At 46.0% G+C, this 17,726-nt stretch overlaps 1 protein-coding gene across 1 annotated transcript in view; it reads left to right on the forward strand.

Moving 5' to 3' along the window:
• CUBN (cubilin) overlaps positions 1-17,726 on the forward strand; it is a 271,581-nt gene that overhangs the window by 76,564 nt on the left and 177,291 nt on the right. Inside the window, exons 23-27 of the mRNA XM_004605343.2 lie at positions 4,201-4,393; positions 6,646-6,806; positions 7,173-7,354; positions 8,483-8,639; positions 8,860-9,044. Coding sequence (XP_004605400.2) covers positions 4,201-4,393; positions 6,646-6,806; positions 7,173-7,354; positions 8,483-8,639; positions 8,860-9,044 — 878 coding nt within the window. The remainder of the gene's footprint in view (positions 1-4,200; positions 4,394-6,645; positions 6,807-7,172; positions 7,355-8,482; positions 8,640-8,859; positions 9,045-17,726) is intronic.

Consider the following 17,726-nt stretch of genomic DNA (forward strand, 5'->3'; position numbering starts at 1 on the left):
CTGTTCCTCTCTTTCTGACTCATTTCACTTAGCATGATCCTCTCCATGACCATCCACTTATAAGCATTCATTTTCTTTCTCACATGTTCTTTTTATAAGTACAAAAGACATGTAGTCTTTGATCTTCAAAGGGGTGCTTTTCCATTGCAAGTTCAGTGGAATGGAATGGATGGAAGAAAAGCATTTTTCTTCTTCATCTCCTTGTAAATATTTTAGGCTGGAAGAAAGGGCAGACAGAATGCCCTGGATGTGAGTTTTCCTTGGGCAATAGGATTTAAGCAAAATGTTTTAATGTTATTGTAATAAAAATTATGTTTAAATATTCTTTTATGAGAATATATTTTACTTTAATCATTTGTACCTTATTGCAATGCATAAGAGGAAATTAAATTCTAGCATTAAAATTTCTCAGTAATAATATTGCCCTGGACGTGCCATTTATACTCTCAAAGGAAGAAAACACAAGCACTGTAGGTTTAACTGTTGGAGAGGGGGAGTTACTGGCCTTTCCTGAAGTAGAGCCAGAGGACCACTATTCCACTCTTACAAACCGTTACTTGATTTTTACAGAACTATACATTTTATTACTAAATATCCTGTTATTTCATATTGACAGCAGGAATATTTCAAAAACAGTTTTTAATTTCTCAGTTCTCATTTGATCTTTTATTGGCTAGAGAGCCGAGCTTCTCACTGGAGCTCCTCAAAAACCCTTCACCTGTGCTTGCACAGAACAGTTAAGGTTCGAGCCTACCAGGTTTGCACATCATCATTCCATAAGATAAAAATCATCTACAGCTTTTTTCTTGTTGCTGGGTGTGGAGGTTTGGGTCACACCCAGGAGTGCTCAGGGTTGACTCCTGGCTCTGTGCTCTGGGATCCCCCAAGCAGTGTTCAGGGAACCGCCTGAACCGTCTCTCTGGCCCCAAGTCTCCTTTGAACACGGGCTGGTCTGTGCGTTGTGGGGGGAGATCACTGCCCACGTGTGCTTGGGCCTGCTCCCGGCTCAACCTATCCTATGGTCCTGGCCCTGTGACAGCAGTAGCCCTGTGACAGTATAATGACTTAACATTAGCTCATTCCATTGGTTGTCAAAATCAGGAAGAAGAGATCCTTCAGACTTTCAAAATTGGTTTGGCTGCCCTCGGTTCATAAACTGTCTGTTCCCACAGACATTTTAGAATCAGCCAAGGATTTTGGCCAACTCAGGAGAGAGCACAGAAAGGGCAGGGAAAGATGAGGTGAGAGCATGATAGAGGAAGAATGGAATGGGAAAGAGAGTGGACAGAGAGCATATGCTTGTCCTTCCCACCCCACCTCCTGTTTTCAGTTCATTATGTACATTCCCCAATTTTACTGAGTTATAATTAGATGACCATTATTTAAGTTTAAGGTGTACACGTGTGTTGGTCTGATGCATTTATATATTGCGAAGTTATTACCATCATAACATTGGCTATTTCCTCTGTTCTGTTAATAGCAGCCATTTGTTTCTCCTTGTGACAGTATTTAAAATCTACTCTATTAGCAGTGCTCAAGTATAGGATGCAATATTATTAACTATGATCTCCATGCTGTGCATGAGAGCCCAGAATTTGTCTTAAGTAACTGAAGTTTGTATCTTTGGGCCAGTATGTCTCTATTTCTTCCACCATCCCCCTCTGTCCAGCAGAGTAGTTAAATATTAACAAATATTTGTTAGAAGTAATCTTGACCAGGTACGATGGTAGTTATAGTTATTCATGAACTAGTCCCTATTTATCTTTCACAGCCTTCTAAAGGAAATATACTCACATAAGTGAAATGGCAGTAAAATATGTTTGAGTACAAATTGCTACTTGCATAAAGCTTTATTGAGTACCAATAAATCAATTTAGCTTGATTGGGAAAGGTTTCATGGTAGTACTTCATGGAAGACCTGGTGTGTGAATAGGGAAGAATTTAAAGGCTCAGCTGGACAAGGTTGGGAGGCTGTCGAGGACGGCATTTTCAGACAAAGTGAACAGAGTGAACAGAGTTGAAGATCGCTGGAATATACCAGGGCCTGTGCTTAGATATGTACCAGTCACAGAAGTGTGATGTGGAAATCATAATTTCAGTAGGAATTAATAAATAGCAATTAATGGCATCAGGAGCATCTTTTACATATGGGCAAGGCACAGGGAAATTACTCATCAGTTGTCTTAAAATTATCAGTAGTTAGATTTTGCTGCGCCATAATGTGTTCTGCTTATCCTTATCTTCAGGCTGATTGCAAGTTGCATTCCCATGGGGTCCTGCAATCGCCTCCCCACTCTGGGAGCAGAGCGAGAAAGCAATGAACAGAGCTCTGTATGGGCACGGGGTATGAGCATTACCGGTGATTTGCTCCAGATAGACTGGCCTAGGTGTCATGTAGTAGCATAGCCAATAAGTCTGACAGTATTCAGCATAGAGGTGCTGGCTTGCCATTTTCATTTCATTTCCATTTGATCCATGAATTTTTATGTTAGTAATATTCATTATAGGGTTCATATATTTAATATAAAACCTCTACTTCATCTCTTTATCTTCTCCCCTCTCTCCCTCCCTCCCTTCCTTCCTTCCTTCCTTCCTTCCTTCCTTCCTTCCTTCCTTCCTTCCTTCCTTCCTTCCTTCCTTCCTTCCTTCCTTCCTTCCTTCCTTCCTTCCTTCCTCTCTTCTCTCTCCCTCCCTTCCTTCTTTCTCTCCTTTCACCCCTTGAAGAATATCTTGCTGGATTGTAGAAAATTATAGAAATCCATATGAAATTCATTGTTGAAGCTAGCTATCATGGTAGGTTCCTTTAATTAAAAAAAGGCCTTAATTGTTTACTGTTCAGAGTAGGATGCATCAAATCTTTTTGATGCATGCCTGATATTCCAGTATCTGTACACAGGGAGTAGAGCCTGTGTGATATATTCTGTGCATCTTTGTACTTTCAGTACCAATGATTCCCCTTTTTGTGTATAGTAGCAATTGGGAAATCACTAGCAATAAAGTATAATAGTCTATTCCCTACCCAAAGCTTGTAGATGGAGCGTTATCTATTCCTAGGCTCTAGATTTGTGTTATTACTACATATAATTGAAGATACATTAAAATTCATTGAAACTATTTTATTTGGGAAATGTCACAGATTTGAAGCACATAGGAGAATGGGCAGGCTTATCCATAAACAGAAAGTTGAAGAATCGAATGGAAAAAGTTAAAATTCTTAAAGTACAACAGTCATTATTTATTAGGATGTGAAATTATCCAGGTACTATAAATATTTTATGTGACTGATCAAACTTTTGCTCACAGTTTAAACCCAGATTTTTTCTTATTATTTTATTCTACTTCAAGATATAATAAGTGAATTATTTAAATAATGATGTTACCAATTAGTGAGAATGTACCACATGCCAAACCCTGTAATTGCATTGACTGTGACCCTTACATCTCTAAGCAAAGATAGCTTCAATCTCTGCTTTAGAACTGGAGCTCAGAAGTGAAGCAACTTGCCCAAATTTGCATGACTTGTCAATATTTGAGCTGGATCTTGAGTTCAAACAGGATCCATCAGTCACAATCACACAGATTCACCGTCCCATTCATGTCCCTTTTATTCTTCACACCAGCCGAGTTGTCTCATTTCTCAACAATGCCTGCTTTAGTGAAAACCATTTTTTGTTTGTTTGGGGTGTGCCAACTTTGTGCTGGCAGTGCTCAAAGCTGGCTCTGTGCTCCGGGATCACTCCTGGAGGTGCCGGGGCTCAAACCCCGTCAGCCATGGGCAAGGTGAGCGCCCTGCCTCTGTTCCATCTCTCTGGATCCATGAAACCATATTCAAAGGCAGGTTGTGAAAAGGAGAAAAGATCTGAAATATCTGACAAAAAAATACATCTTGTTCTCGTCAATAAGTTCTATACTCGAGCCAAATTTATAATGTTTATGTAATTCGCATGGATTATACACATCTAAGAACTAAAAAAAAGATATATCTTTTGACTATTATAATGTAGAGTTGCTACTAGTAATTGTTTTGTTTCTGAAATTTCAAAAACTTTTTTTAAAATGAACGGAAACTTTGGACATTCCAGCAAGACTTACTGAAATCAAGCCCACTGGAACCAATGAATGAAGTGAGCATTGGTGAATGCCTTAGAAGTATACCATAATGTTTTCTATCTCTCTCAATTGATCTCTTTCCTTCCACAGTGTGCTTGGAAAACTATACAAATAAAACTGGAGAGATCAAATCTCCAAACTTCCCTTTAAAATACCCCCACAACTGGAAATGCATTTATAGGATCACAGTAGAGACCAACCAGCAGATAGCTCTGCACTTCAAAAATTTCTCCTTAGAGGAGGCCATTGGTGGAGAGTGTATAGGAGATTTTGTGGAAATCAGGTAAGCACGTTTTCGAGCTCACCCTCCTTTAAATGACTTTCATTTAGGATCTGCTCTGGGAAGGCTGTCTGTGAAGCTTCCTCTTTGTCATTCAGAGCCTGACATAGCAGATGCAAAGAAGAGAATTGCATAAAACGTGGTGGGCTTTCAAAAATAACTTATTGGGAACATCTGAAAATAAGCTCTAGACTTTATCTAGGCAGATGTCTGAATATTTGGAAAATAGATGCTTGATATTGTCGAGTAGTTTACACACAAACACAAACATATATATATATATATATATACATATAATTCATTTAAATGTTAGCTTATTTACTGACTATCTAATTATATCTGGAAAATGATGGTAGGATATCCAGGTACTTTTTTTGTTCAGATAATATATTTGGCGTAGATATCACTCTCATTTTAGTGAAAGGTAATTTTCTTTGAATTTTTTGAAAGAGAATTAAGGGAAAATTAATTCCACATACCCATTGGGATGCTATATTTAAAAAGTTATATTTTCAGTAAAAAGAAGTTAACCTACATATTCCAAATCTTGTACTCAGTTAAAATAGGCTAATCCCTTTGGTGTGCCGTGTCAACATTTGTACTTGGCACTTTGAAAGGCTGTAATTTTATTTATTTTACAGTAAATGTTATTCTATGATGTGAAATAAGTTATTAAAATCACAAATCAAAATACCATGTCATGTTAGCAGTTTTCTTAATTTGCAGCCATTATTGAACTTTAATGATAATTAAGCAAATCATTTTTTATAGGCTTGAGAAATCTGTGGATTATAAATTGGATTTAAGATCCCAGAAATTCTTGGAGGAAGATTATTTAAAAATATTTGCTAAGTATTTCAAACATGATCTATTAAATTTTGAACATACCCCCTTCTGTTTTGTTTGTTTGGTGCGGGTGCTATGGATTAAGCCGAGAGCCTCATGCATTTGAGGGTGAGTGCTCTGTCTACCTCCCGGGCTACATCTACTGGGCTACATTCCTGGCCCTAAATTTGGACATTTTTTCTGTTTTTTTTAAATTATTATTTTATTGAATCACTGTGAGATAGTTACAAGCTTTCATGTTGGGTTACAATCTCACAATGATCAAACGCCCATCCCTCCACCAGTGCACATTCCCCACCACCAATATCCGGGTATACCCCCCTTTACCACCCTCCCCCTGCCTCCATGGCAGACAATATTCCCCATACTCTCTCTCTACTTTTGGGCATTATGGTTTGCAACACAGACACTGAGAGGTCATCATGTTTGAATTAGGACATTTTTTAAATTAGAAGGAAAATATTGATTGTTTCTTGGTAACAATGCTGAAATTATTAATAATAACAGTTTCATTCTGTGTTTTCTGACACATTTGCCAGATGTTTTGAAAAAGAAAATTAAATATTTGGGGCTGAAGAGATAATACAGCAGGTAATGCAGTTTCCTTGTAGGTTCGATCTTCAGCATCCCCTCTGGTCCCCTGAGCACCTCCAGGTGTGATTCCTGAGTGCAGAGGCAGGTGTAACCCCAGGCATTGTCCCCAAAGAAAACAAAACAACAACAAAACAAAAGAATACTTTCAAAATGGCACACTGTTTATAAAGGATAGCTCCATTGATTAAATTTATTAAGTTACTGCTTAGTTTTGGTTTTGGAGCCACACCAGACTATACTCAGTGACTGCTCCTGACTTTGTGCTCAGGGCTTGCTCCTGGAGGGGCTTAGGGACCATATGGGTTGCTGAGGTTTGAATCCGAGTCGGCTTTGTGGAAGTCTAGTGCCCTGCCCGTTGTACTGTCTTTCCTGATTAAATTATTAAAATGCTATCTAATAAAGTAAAAAAAATTTGAAAATTTGAGAGCTGAAAAGATGACTCAAAGGGCTGGAGCACTTGCTTTGCATGTTAAGGCTCCTGGTTCCATCCCCAGGACCACGTGGTCCTCTGAGCCCCTCCTCGTGTGACCCCTGAGCCTGTAAACCAGCAGTAACTCCAGGCCAGACACACACACACACACACACACACACACTCACGCACACACTCACGCACACACACACGCACACACATGCACACACACTCACACGCACACAGCAAACAAAACCAAAAACATCAAAGCCTTAAACCTGTGTTTTGAGGATTTTTGCGAGAAGCTGACAAAAGACGTTCTGTTGCCAACCCCAAAGATCCAAGGGCGTGAAATGTTTGTATGGCAACGTTATCCGTCATTTACGAACTGTCTCCTTTGTCACAGAGATGGGGGCTACGAAAACTCACCTTCCCTGGGGAAGTTCTGTGGCTCTGAGCGACCCCCCAGCATCCTGTCTCACAGTAACAAGCTCTGGCTAGAATTCAGGAGCGACTCCCTGGTAAACGACTTCGGGTTCTGGGCCTCCTGGGACAGCTCTCTCACAGGTAAAGTGCCAAGGGTCCCCCACACAGCCTGCCCGCCACTGTCATACACTCCAACCTCACTCGGGGTCCCGACTTCCCAGCCACACTTTCAGAAAGGGCAGTGGCAGGAGGAAGGAATGTTCTCGTTTCCTGAGAGCTAAGGGGAGCAAGGACAGGCGTGAGGGGGGCAAGGACAGGCGTGAGGGGGGCAAGGACAGGCGTGAGTGGGGCAAGGACAGGTGTGAGGGGGGCAAGGACAGGCGTGAGGGGAGCAAGGACAGGCGTGAGGGGAGCAAGAATTCAGGTGCGCTGCTCCGGACGATGCGGCTGTGCCTTGTGGCTCGCGTACAGCGTAATGATCCGCTGCCCCTTCTCTGTCTCCTGTAGGTTGTGGGGGGAACCTCACCACCCACACGGGCACCTTCACTTCCCCCAACTACCCGCTGCCTTACTACCATGGCTCCGAGTGCTACTGGCGGCTGCAGGCCAGCCGGGGCAGCCCCTTCCTGCTGGAGTTTGAGGCCTTCCACCTGGAGGAACATCCCAACTGCTCCTTGGATTACCTGGCTGTGCGTGCCCGAGGCCCGCTGTACCCGCTGCTGCTCCCCTCTCCCTGACACAGAGTGCAGGCCTTTCTCTTCCGGACATTCGCCAAAGGGGAAGGACCCACGTTAAAAAAAAAAATTAAAACGAGGGGCCAGAGCGATAGTCAAGTGCATAGGGTGCTTGCCTTGTATGCGGCGACCTACGTTCAACCCCTGTCATCTTGTGTGGTTTTCTGAGCCCCTCCAGGAGCGATTCCTGAGCGCAGAGTCAGGAGGGAGCCCTGAGTGCAATGGGTGTGGCCCCCAAACAGAAATAAATAGAAATACCATCAGAAGCAAATTGGATGAAAATGACCTTCAAACCATAGCCTGTTGCACAAAGTCTCTTGGTTCAATAAGTCTATAATAATGTAAAATCAATAGTCACAATTTCTGGAAAGGGGTTATAAAATTTATCCTAACTCTTGGCTACACAATACCCCTCTGTGCCTTAAACAATAACTATTTAGAGTACCGCTTTAGTGAATTAGAGAATATCACTGATTCCTTCCAACTAGGCGTTTTGTAGTACCAGCAGTTCGCTATGTATTTAAAAAAAAAATCTAAATAAGGCTTATCAGTGTATCACAAATTATGAACTGTGAAATCCGAAAACCAGGAAGGCCACCCATGTCAGCCATGGCCTCAGAAATAGGCATTTGTCTTTCATATTCAATCTGCAGATTTGGCCCTGAATTTTCACTCTTTCCATAACGTATATTCGGACCCAGATGGCGCAAGTTCATGAGCTATGTTTGCAGGCATTGAATATCATTTTAAAGATCATAAATGCAGAACTACTCCTTTGTTATAGACTATATATTTCCCCTACTTCTTCAGAGGTAGAGGCCTTTCGGTCAGTATTTCTCTGCCTTTTACTGGCCATGACCCTATTTTTCCCTTCTGTTCCCCCTGCCCAACCCTTTGTCCTTCCAGTTGGCTCCTAGCCCTGTCCCTTACACGCCCTCCCTCCCCCCAATTTATGTCTTTCTCACTTGTGGCCCTCGGAATCTGCAGGGTGCTCATCAGGGGTCACGTGGCCTGGGTTGAGAAGTGCGGCTTTAGCCCGTGTTGACGGCCAAAGTAACGGAGCTTTGCGCTGCTTTATTGAAGGTGTACGACGGCCCGAGCATCAACTCTCACCAGCTCGCCAAGCTCTGCGGGACCGAGAGGCCCGCTCCCATCCGGTCAAGCGGAGACAGCATGTATTTAAAACTGAGGACGGATGAGGGCCAGCAAGGGGGCGGCTTCCTGGCTCACTACCAGCAGAGTGAGTGTGACCCCCCGCCAAGGGGTGCCAAGAGGAAAACAGACTGCAGGCTAGCCACGGGTGGGAGGGGGATGGGGGGAAGACGGGGTTGGTTCAGAGCAAACACGCTGAGCCTGCGCCCTTCTAAGCCCATGGGCTCTTTAGGGAAGATCTCACATGCGTCTTTGGACACAGGATCTGTTGCATGTGCTTAGCAATAATTGTGTCTGATCTTTCCCAGCATGTGAGGACGTGGTGATTGTGAATCGAACCTACGGCATCCTGGAGAGTATCAATTACCCAAATCCCTATCCCTCTGGGCGCTGCAGCTGGACCATTCACGCCACAGCAGGCAACACTGTGAATTACACGTTTTTAGCATTTGAATTGGAAAAACACATCAACTGTTCAGTGGACTACTTGGAGGTAGGTATTCTCAACCTAGTAAGCCACTGCACTTCCAGAATGATGTAGGCTAGTCAAGGTAAAAAGCCTTTTTCAACCAAATCCGACCTCGACTCCCTGCCACGCCCATCTCTGAAGTTCCCTGGCCTGGCTGTTTGAACGGTACAGACCTCATGGCTTGCCCTGTGTCATCCTCCTATGAAACATGCTTTCCCCACTGAACTGTAGACACAGGCAACCGTGTGGTGAGAGTCCTTGTAACTTCTGAAAGGGATGACCTTGTGTCATTTAAACAGTGCAGGAGCACAGCCTCTGTTTGGGGTCGGTTGGTTGGGATCGGGTTTGGTTTCCACTGTAATTAAGGTTAGCTGTTGGTTTCGGATTAGAATTCGAGCGAGGGTTTTGGTTAGATTTTGTTAGGACTAAGGTTAGGGCTAAGGTGAGGTTTAGGGTCAGGATGATGCTCAGGGCTAGGGATGGAGTTTGCGTCAGCATTATCCTGAGGGTCAATGTTCGAATTCAGTTGGTTTAAGGTTATTTTTTGCTGGTGGTGGATGGGGGGCTCTCGGGTGGAGTTTAGGAAGTTCAGAAGCTCGTCTTGTGGTTCTTGTCCACCAGGCCAGGGGTTCAGGGCAGGAACCCGAGTCTATAACAGCACTCAGGTCCTGTCATGCTGGGGTACCCAGACATCTGGGGGGTTGGGGCTTCAGGGTGCGCCTGGTGGGACTGATGACGGGCCATCCAGGGCTATACCAATGGCGCTAATCAGGGGTCCTTCAGGGCCAAGCCGGTAGAGCAAAGGGACCTCCAGGGCTGTGCCCAGCAATGCTTGATGTGTAATCAAAAAATAAATTTTGAAAAGCCACGCAGTCTTTCTCTCTCGCTGCCCGTGTTTGGTGGTCTCATGGGGGATGACAAACGGTGGATGGAGGAGGAAACAAGGGCCAGGCTGGTTGGTCTCAATTGCAGTTTTTTCCAGTCTCCTCCCTATTCTCCTCTGATTGTCCTTCTGCTCCTGTCTCTCCTCCTCGATCTTACAGTCTTAGCTAAATCCCAAATCATGAGGGGCTGGGGTACTAATTATATGTAGGTGTGGTCATACAATCAACATAAGTAAAGTCCTTCCCTCAGGGGAAGCTTCTTCTAGGACAAATTCTCATTCAGTAAGACGACCCTCCCAAGAGTGAAATTCTACCCATGGGTGTGTTTCTCTTCTCCTTGTCCAGCAAACATACATTCATAATATTAGTCATTTTGTATGGACAGAGTATAGAGATACATTAAGCTTATAGGATTGCCCTCCTGGGGCCATCTCGCTATAGATCTCAGACTACAGTGCTCAGGCCAGACTAGTCTTTCCTAACCCTAGCAGGGTTCTAATCTCATCGTTACTTTTTGAATCATGACAGAATTTGTCCATGGCCATTCACTTAACTTATAGTTGAGTATTGTGGCGCTTTGGCCTGGCCCATTTCCATGCCAGGGTAGCTCACAGCTTGCCTTGGGTCCATTCCGTCCCTCATTGGGACCCTGCTTTTGGGGTACTAGGAACTAAGGGCAACTGAGGCTTAAGTCTAGAAAGCAGATGCCCAGGAGTGAATATTATTTAGAGTCAGTTAACTTCCAAGTTGCAAAAGCATAATATTAACTGTCTTCCTGTGTCTATACAAAAAGGACATTGCTTTAAAGTAAACTAAGCAAAAGATGTAAGGAGAGGAGAAAGGTAATATTTCACTCATGAATACAAGTCAAGTGTTCTTAGAAGGGCCTGATCTTACAAGTTAACAGAGTCTGATAAGGGGGGAAGGTGATAGACCGGCTGGGGAAGAGAGCACAGAAAAGAGGTTACAGATAAGAAAAGAAATGGGAGTGACTCAGGAAGTGTAACCCGATAAACCTAAGCTCCCTGTGGCAAGGCAGAAAGAACAAACCAATGTTAAACCTAAAATGTTTAGAGCTATGTTCCAACACTGGGCCACCATGTGGTGCCAGGAATCAAATCTAGGCCAAGTGCATGCCAGGCGTATGCCCCTAACTGTGGTACTATTACCTGATAGTTTGATTGAGGTTGCTTGAGATTACCATGTCTTTATCCAACGGTACATTTAATTTTTCAAATCAAAGTAAAGAATACCTCTTGTACAGACTCTGAATGAGTGCAGGGAGGCTAGGGAGGTGTTTATGAAGCGTCATTTTGGGGGGTCAAAAACTCACTTTTTATTTAGAAATGCATGGTATTATAGAAATAGTAGCCACCACAGCTACCCAGGAGAAAACTAGAATTCAAAGAAAATATGACATGGTAGAAAACAAGCAAACTTACCAACAGGAGCTTTCCAGCAGTGTCCACTCTCCTAAACCATGGCCGCCCCTCCATCCCGGTCACTGGAGCTGCCTGCCTTTCTTCACATGGGAAGGCCTAGTCCCTTCTTTAGAAAATAGAGAAAAGCAGCTTTTGAAGCCCCCTGAGTACTTCCCAAACACGGCCATGGGCTACGTCCAGTTTTTACCAGTTATGATTATGTAGCTGGTAAAATGACACACTCATGCCCTCCTGGAGTGGAAGCTTTGGGGAATAAGATGTCCCTCGGTAGCTTTGTGACCTGATGAGAGAGTTGGAACTTCTCGCCTGTTAAGTGACAGTCGCTGGCCTTCTGTAAGGGCCACGCACCTATGGGCAGCTTTTTTAATTTTTATTTCTTAATGAATCACCATGAGATACTGGAGTGATAGCACAGCAGGTAGGGCGTTTGTCTTGTACGTGGCCAACCCGGATTCGATTTCTCTGTTCCTCTCGGAGAGCCCAGCAAGCTACTGAGAGTATCCCGCCCGCACAGCAGAGCCTGGCAAGCTACCCATGGCTTATTCTATATGCCAAAAGCAGTAACAACAAGTCTCACAATGAAGATGTTACTGGTGCCTGCTTGAGCAAATCAATGGACAATAGGATGACAGTGCTACAGTGCTACACCAGGAGATACAGTTACAGACTTACAAACTTTCATGATTATGTTTTAGTCATACAGTGATTGAGTACCCATACCTCCACTTCTGGAAATGATTCCTGGAGGTACAAAAAAATACAGTAGAAATGACATCTGTACTTGTATGATTATTGTAGCACTATTTACAAAAGCCAGAATCTGGAAAAAACCCAAGGGCCCGAGAACAGGTGACTGGTTAAAGAAACTTTGTTACATCTCCACAGTGGAATACTATACAGCTACTAGGAAAGATGAAATCATGAAATTTGCATAAAAGTGGATAGACATGGAGAGTATCCTGCTAAGTGAGAGGAGTCACAGAGAGGGACAGATATGGATGGCTTTTAATTGCTGAGAGAGAACCGAACTGCAAAGCAGCCCCACAGTGACCGCAGTTCTGGTACACGGAGCCCACGCCAAAAGTCGCAGCCCCAGTCTTTCGTGGGCCACAATCTGCAAGGCGCCACTGCAGTGATCTGATTCAGCCCAAAGTAGGAAACTGCGGAGAGGAGGAAGCTTTTGAACTGGGCCCGAGGGGAGGCTTTGGGGAAGAGCAGGGAGGAAAGGAAATGAAGCCTTTCAAAGCCCAGACCCCACCTCTGACTTGAGGGAATGGTGCTGGAATTCTTGTCGGATCAATGTGGATTTGGAAACTGTCAGACAGAAAGCACTTGTTCCAGCAGCGACAGGACCGCTCCTCAGAGGCCCTTCTGAGATAATGTCAGGGACGTGCCATCATTCTGGCGCAACATAGATAGTGAAAGCAGGAAAAATAAAATGCAGAGTGGGATCCAGAAGTTCTTCAAGGCCGTCCAGAGAAAGACGGTTGCCAGAGGGAGGAGATCTTTTCCATCTCTGTAAGCCAAGGGTGGGACCAGAGCAGTAACGACAAAGGCTGATCTCTCATGGAAATTCAAAGCACATGGCAATCGTTTAAGGAGAGAAAAACCAGACACTCGAGCGCGCGCGCACACACACACACACACACACACACGCACACACACACGCACACACACACGCACACACACACGCACACACACACGCACACACACGCACACACACGCACACACACACCTCGCTTCCATGATTTTAACAATTTCCAACAAAAAGATGTTTTGTTTTTCAAATAACTTAGCCAAGTCCCCATTGAGTGACAAGCACTGTAGCAAGAACTCAGAGTGAATAAAACTGGAAATCCTGAAAGGATGTGGCGAGGGTTGGTCATACAGTGTGCCCAGCTTTGCCGAGAGGTGCGGGTTGGTCAAGATCCCACTGAGAAACAAATCCATCCTTTATTATGTTGCCCTCTGGGCAAAACAAAGTGATTCAGATGTGGAAATCAAACCCTCAATGGGAGGAAGGAGCAGATGCCGAAAGGGGCACAGCGACTGCCCATGTGCTGTGGGAAATGAAGAATTCTTTCTGTATTCCACAACTTGCTCTCACATTTTAACTTTTTAGGAGCTGCTTTGGCGGGTTTCTTCTGGGGCCTGGGTGTGGCCAGAGTTCACCAGGTTTATGATCAGGGTTGCTCAGGAGGCCAGATTGTGTTGAGGATCAAATCTAGGAATTCACACTGAATCACTTGATCCAGTGTGTGTGTGTGTGTGTGTGTGTGTGTGTGTGTGTGTGTGTGTGTGTGTGTGTAGGGGGCATACCTAGCAGTGCTGGGCATTGCTCTCAGAGATTCTTAGGGATTATGCAGTGGGAGGGATCGAAGCTTCTAGAATCTTCCAGCATTGAAGCTTCCAGCCCTCTCTTAGCCTGGAACTAGAGGCCACTTAATAGCCCACCTCTACCATGATCCCCTCGAGAGAGCTTCGAACATTTTAATGGGGCCCTTCTGGCATAGAGCAGAGGGGCAGTGTATGGGTAGGGTGTTTGCCTCTCACACAGCATCACGGGTGTTTGATCGTTGGCATCCAATATGGTGTTCTGAGCCCTGCCAGGAGTGATCCCTGAGCACAGAGCCAGGAGCCGGCCTTGAGAACTGCTGTGTTCTTAAAGCCAAGTCGAAACCACAGCATCTGCCCTGGAGGAGGGCTGCCCGTGCAGGTGAGAGGTCTCATTTTCCCATGGCGGTAGGGGAACACTGAGCTTTGCCTGGTGACAGTGTTAGTATTGGTCTCTCGGTGTGAGGAATATCAGGGGTACTTTCATGCTCATATTCTGGGTCTGGGTCTTCTTCTCCCTTTCCTGATCAGGCACCTCTGCCATTCCCGCCTCCACTGTGTTCTTTCGTCCCTCCTCTGCCTCCCCCTGCCCACTTAGGCGAGTCCAAGTTCTGCTTGTAAGTGATGTCTGCCCAACACACATCCCTCCCCCTTCTGTAAGATCCATCTCATCTCTTGCCACTTCCTCTTCCTGACGGCATCTAGTTTGCCAGATTGGACTGTTGTCAGCACATTCTGTGGCTGGAAGCACTAGGATGTAGCCTGACTTCCACTGGCTTCCATCTGTACGGAAATAACTGGGCGTACTCATAAGGGGGTTGGGCGAAGGCAGCCGGAATAGGATGGGAGATGTGAGCTGAAAGTAGATAAAGGACCAAACATGATGTCCTCTCAGTATCTGTATTGCAAACCATAATGCCCAAAACTAGACAGAGTATGGGGGAAATTGTCTGCCATGGAGGTAGGGGAAGGGGTACATGGGGGGCATGCTGGGGAGATTGGTGGTAGGGAATGTGCATTGGTGGAGAGATGGGTGTTTGATCATTGTGTGATTGTAACAAACACAGAAGCTTGTAACTATATCTCATGGTTATTCAATAGAAAAAAAAAGAAAAAAAATAACCAGGCATTTAATGACTGTATTTATTTGGGGGCTGTGGGAGGGGGTAACACCTGGAGTGCTCAGGCCTTATTCCTGGATCTGTGTTCACGGTCACATCTGGGGGTGTCTAGATGATGGTAAGCAGTGTTGGGGATTGAGCTTGGGTAGAAAGCATGCCAGGCAAGCGTCTGAGCCCCTGTACTATCTCTCCAGTTTGATAACTGGGCATTTTATTTTATTTAAAAATGTTTTAATTGAATCACAGTGAGATATAGTCAAAAGGTTGTTCATGATTGGGTTTCAGTTCTATAATGTTCTAACACCCATTCCTTCCTTCACCCGTGTACATTTCCCACCAGCAATGGCCCCAGGTACCCGCCTACTCCCTTCCCCTCACCTCTTGTTAGTCACTTTTCCTCTCTCTCTCTCTCTCTCTCTCTCTCTCTCTCTCTCTCTCTCTCTCTCTCTCTCTCTCTCTCTCTCCCTCCCTCCCTCTCTCTCCCTCCCTCCCTCTCTCTCCCTTTCTCTCTTTCTCTCTCTCTCTCTCTCTGCTTTGGGCATTACAGTTTGCAACACAGAAACTGAAAGGATATCACGTCTATCCCTTCACCCACTTTCCACACTCAGTTCCTGTTCAGAGTGGTCATTTCTAACTATTATCATCATACCAGTCCCTCTCTATCCTAACTGCCCTTTGCTCCCCCCACTTGTGGCAAGCTTCCAACCATTGACAAGTCTTCCTGGCCCCTGTTCTTCCTGGCCTCAGCCGAGCGTTTCAAACAGGGGCTCTGGGAGAGCCAGGGGCTGGAGCAGCTGGAAGGGCCCGTCAGTGTGTGCGAGGCGGCCTGTGTCAGCGGGGCTGGGTGAGGGTTCTCCGCGTCCGGAGGGCCAGGTGCCAGGGCCTGTCCTTCCTGGGGCCGCATCCTGGAGCACTGGGTCTGAGAGAGCCCCGAGAAAAAGGCTCCCGGGTTGCGGGATGTGGAGTCACGTCTTCTCCCTTCTCAGTCACTTTAAATTTCCACTCTAGAATTTCTATGAAGCAGAACCCAGAGTGAAGACCTTGGGGGTCCATGGAGCTGGGACCAAGGCCGGGAGCACGTGTGCTGTATTCTGCAGCCCTGGGCGCCGTCCCCAGCACCACTGGCCCCTCTGCTCAGTGCCGCCCCACAAAAGCACGACAGCAGCACAACAGTTAAAGCCTGGGTTTTAACAGAGCGTGCACAAAATGACAACGGTTCAATTAGATAAATCTAAATTTAGGCAAGTTGTGGGGGGACATGTTCATTTTCCCCTACTGTTTACATGGAAAATCCTTTTTCTTATCTCGGTGATTACAATGTCTTCATATGGAGGTGCTGCTGCTTTAAGCTCCAGTTACGCCATTAAACGGCCTAAAAGAGCTTGAGTCTTTGCCAGCAAGTGATGCTCACATGGATTGGGTGCTGACCCACACACCAGGCACTTGCACTGGGGACAGGGAAGGTCCCCCGGGCCTGGGCCCTTGTTTACAGACGGTGCCGAGAAGAGGCGTTAAGATAATCCACGCCCTGGACCAAAATATCAGACATGGTCCAGAAGTGGTCGTTAGCGCGACCGCACCCTCTTGGAGGGAAGGAGGCTGCCGTTTGGCCTTTCTCTACACAGCTTCCCCCAGCTCCTCCTCGTCCTCACAGCCTGGTCCCCCAGAAATGCTGCTGGCACTGCCCCATGCACCCCTGATGAGGGGCTGCTTCCCGCCCCGCCCCCAGCCTGTTCCGCTGCTCCCACGGCGCCGTGTTCGCTCTTTGTCGTCCACGTTCGTCCCCTGCCCCCATGCATTTGGCTCTGGGAAGGACTCCGATTTCCTCTGTTCTCTGAAACACGCGGCGTCTCTCCACTAGCCAGGCGTTGAAAGATGCTGTTTGTGGCAGACAGCTCTGCTGGTCACTTGGCGGCCCAACAGACTCTGCTCAGGTCCCAAGAACAATAATCTCCGAGTCCAAATGTTGTCATCTGAACATCATCCGCAGTTGGAAACAATCCCACACTTGACTCTTGTTCTCCGGGGACTCGCCGGAATGAGAATGGTCCAAGCTGTCTCTTCTGTGTGCTGGCTACCGGGGGCAGAGGAAGCCAGCGACGGGCAAAGGACAGCCCCCGAGTGCCCATTCACAGGCAGATGGCGGCCCGGTGCCTCCACGGCCCCTCGAAAGTGCCATCTGGCTGAGGGGTCTCTGTCCCTGTTCATTCAAACATGGCGCTCGAGGGATGAGGAGCCCCGAGTCCAAGTTCAAAGCCAGGTCCCACCACTTCCTGGCCATGTGAGATGGAGTCTGTGACGTAGCTGGAGGCACCTTGAGGGCCCATCTGGGAGAGGGGGGCAGTTTAGTGTCAACGAGCTTATAGACAGTGAAGAGCTAGCACAGTCTGGGTCGTGCCTAAACATCAGCAGCACTTGCTGTGGACACCAAGTCGAGGAAAATGTGGCCCTCGGCTGGATGCAGACGGAGAAAGCGCGGGCCGGGCACACTCCGCTGTGTGGGCCGAGGTGCAGTAGGGACTCATTTCTGTGATACCCAGACATTCACACAGCTGCTTCAGGTTGGACGCCTCTCGCTGGGCTTGCAGCCTGCCCCTCTCTTCGTTGATGCATTTGGACTCATTTCACGAGGGTGAGTGATCACTGGTAAAGAAGACGTTTGAGCCCACTCCCGTCGAGCTGTATTTTAGAAAATGCAGTGAAAAGAAAGTCACTTCCATCGAGCTGGGGCCACCAGCATCGTCGTTTCTTGCCGATACAGAGAACAAAGCGCCGGTCATAGCCTAACTGTGAGGCAAGTGTGACAACCACTACACTAGGGAAACTCCCAGTCATAGTCTGGATGTGAACAACTTCTAGTTGTTTGGGATTTTTGGTTTTATTATTTTTTTCTTTAAAAAAAATAATTACCAAAGAAGGAAACAG

The sequence above is a fragment of the Sorex araneus genome, chromosome 9 (genome assembly GCF_027595985.1).
Source record: "Sorex araneus isolate mSorAra2 chromosome 9, mSorAra2.pri, whole genome shotgun sequence".
NCBI lineage: Eukaryota > Metazoa > Chordata > Mammalia > Eulipotyphla > Soricidae > Sorex > Sorex araneus.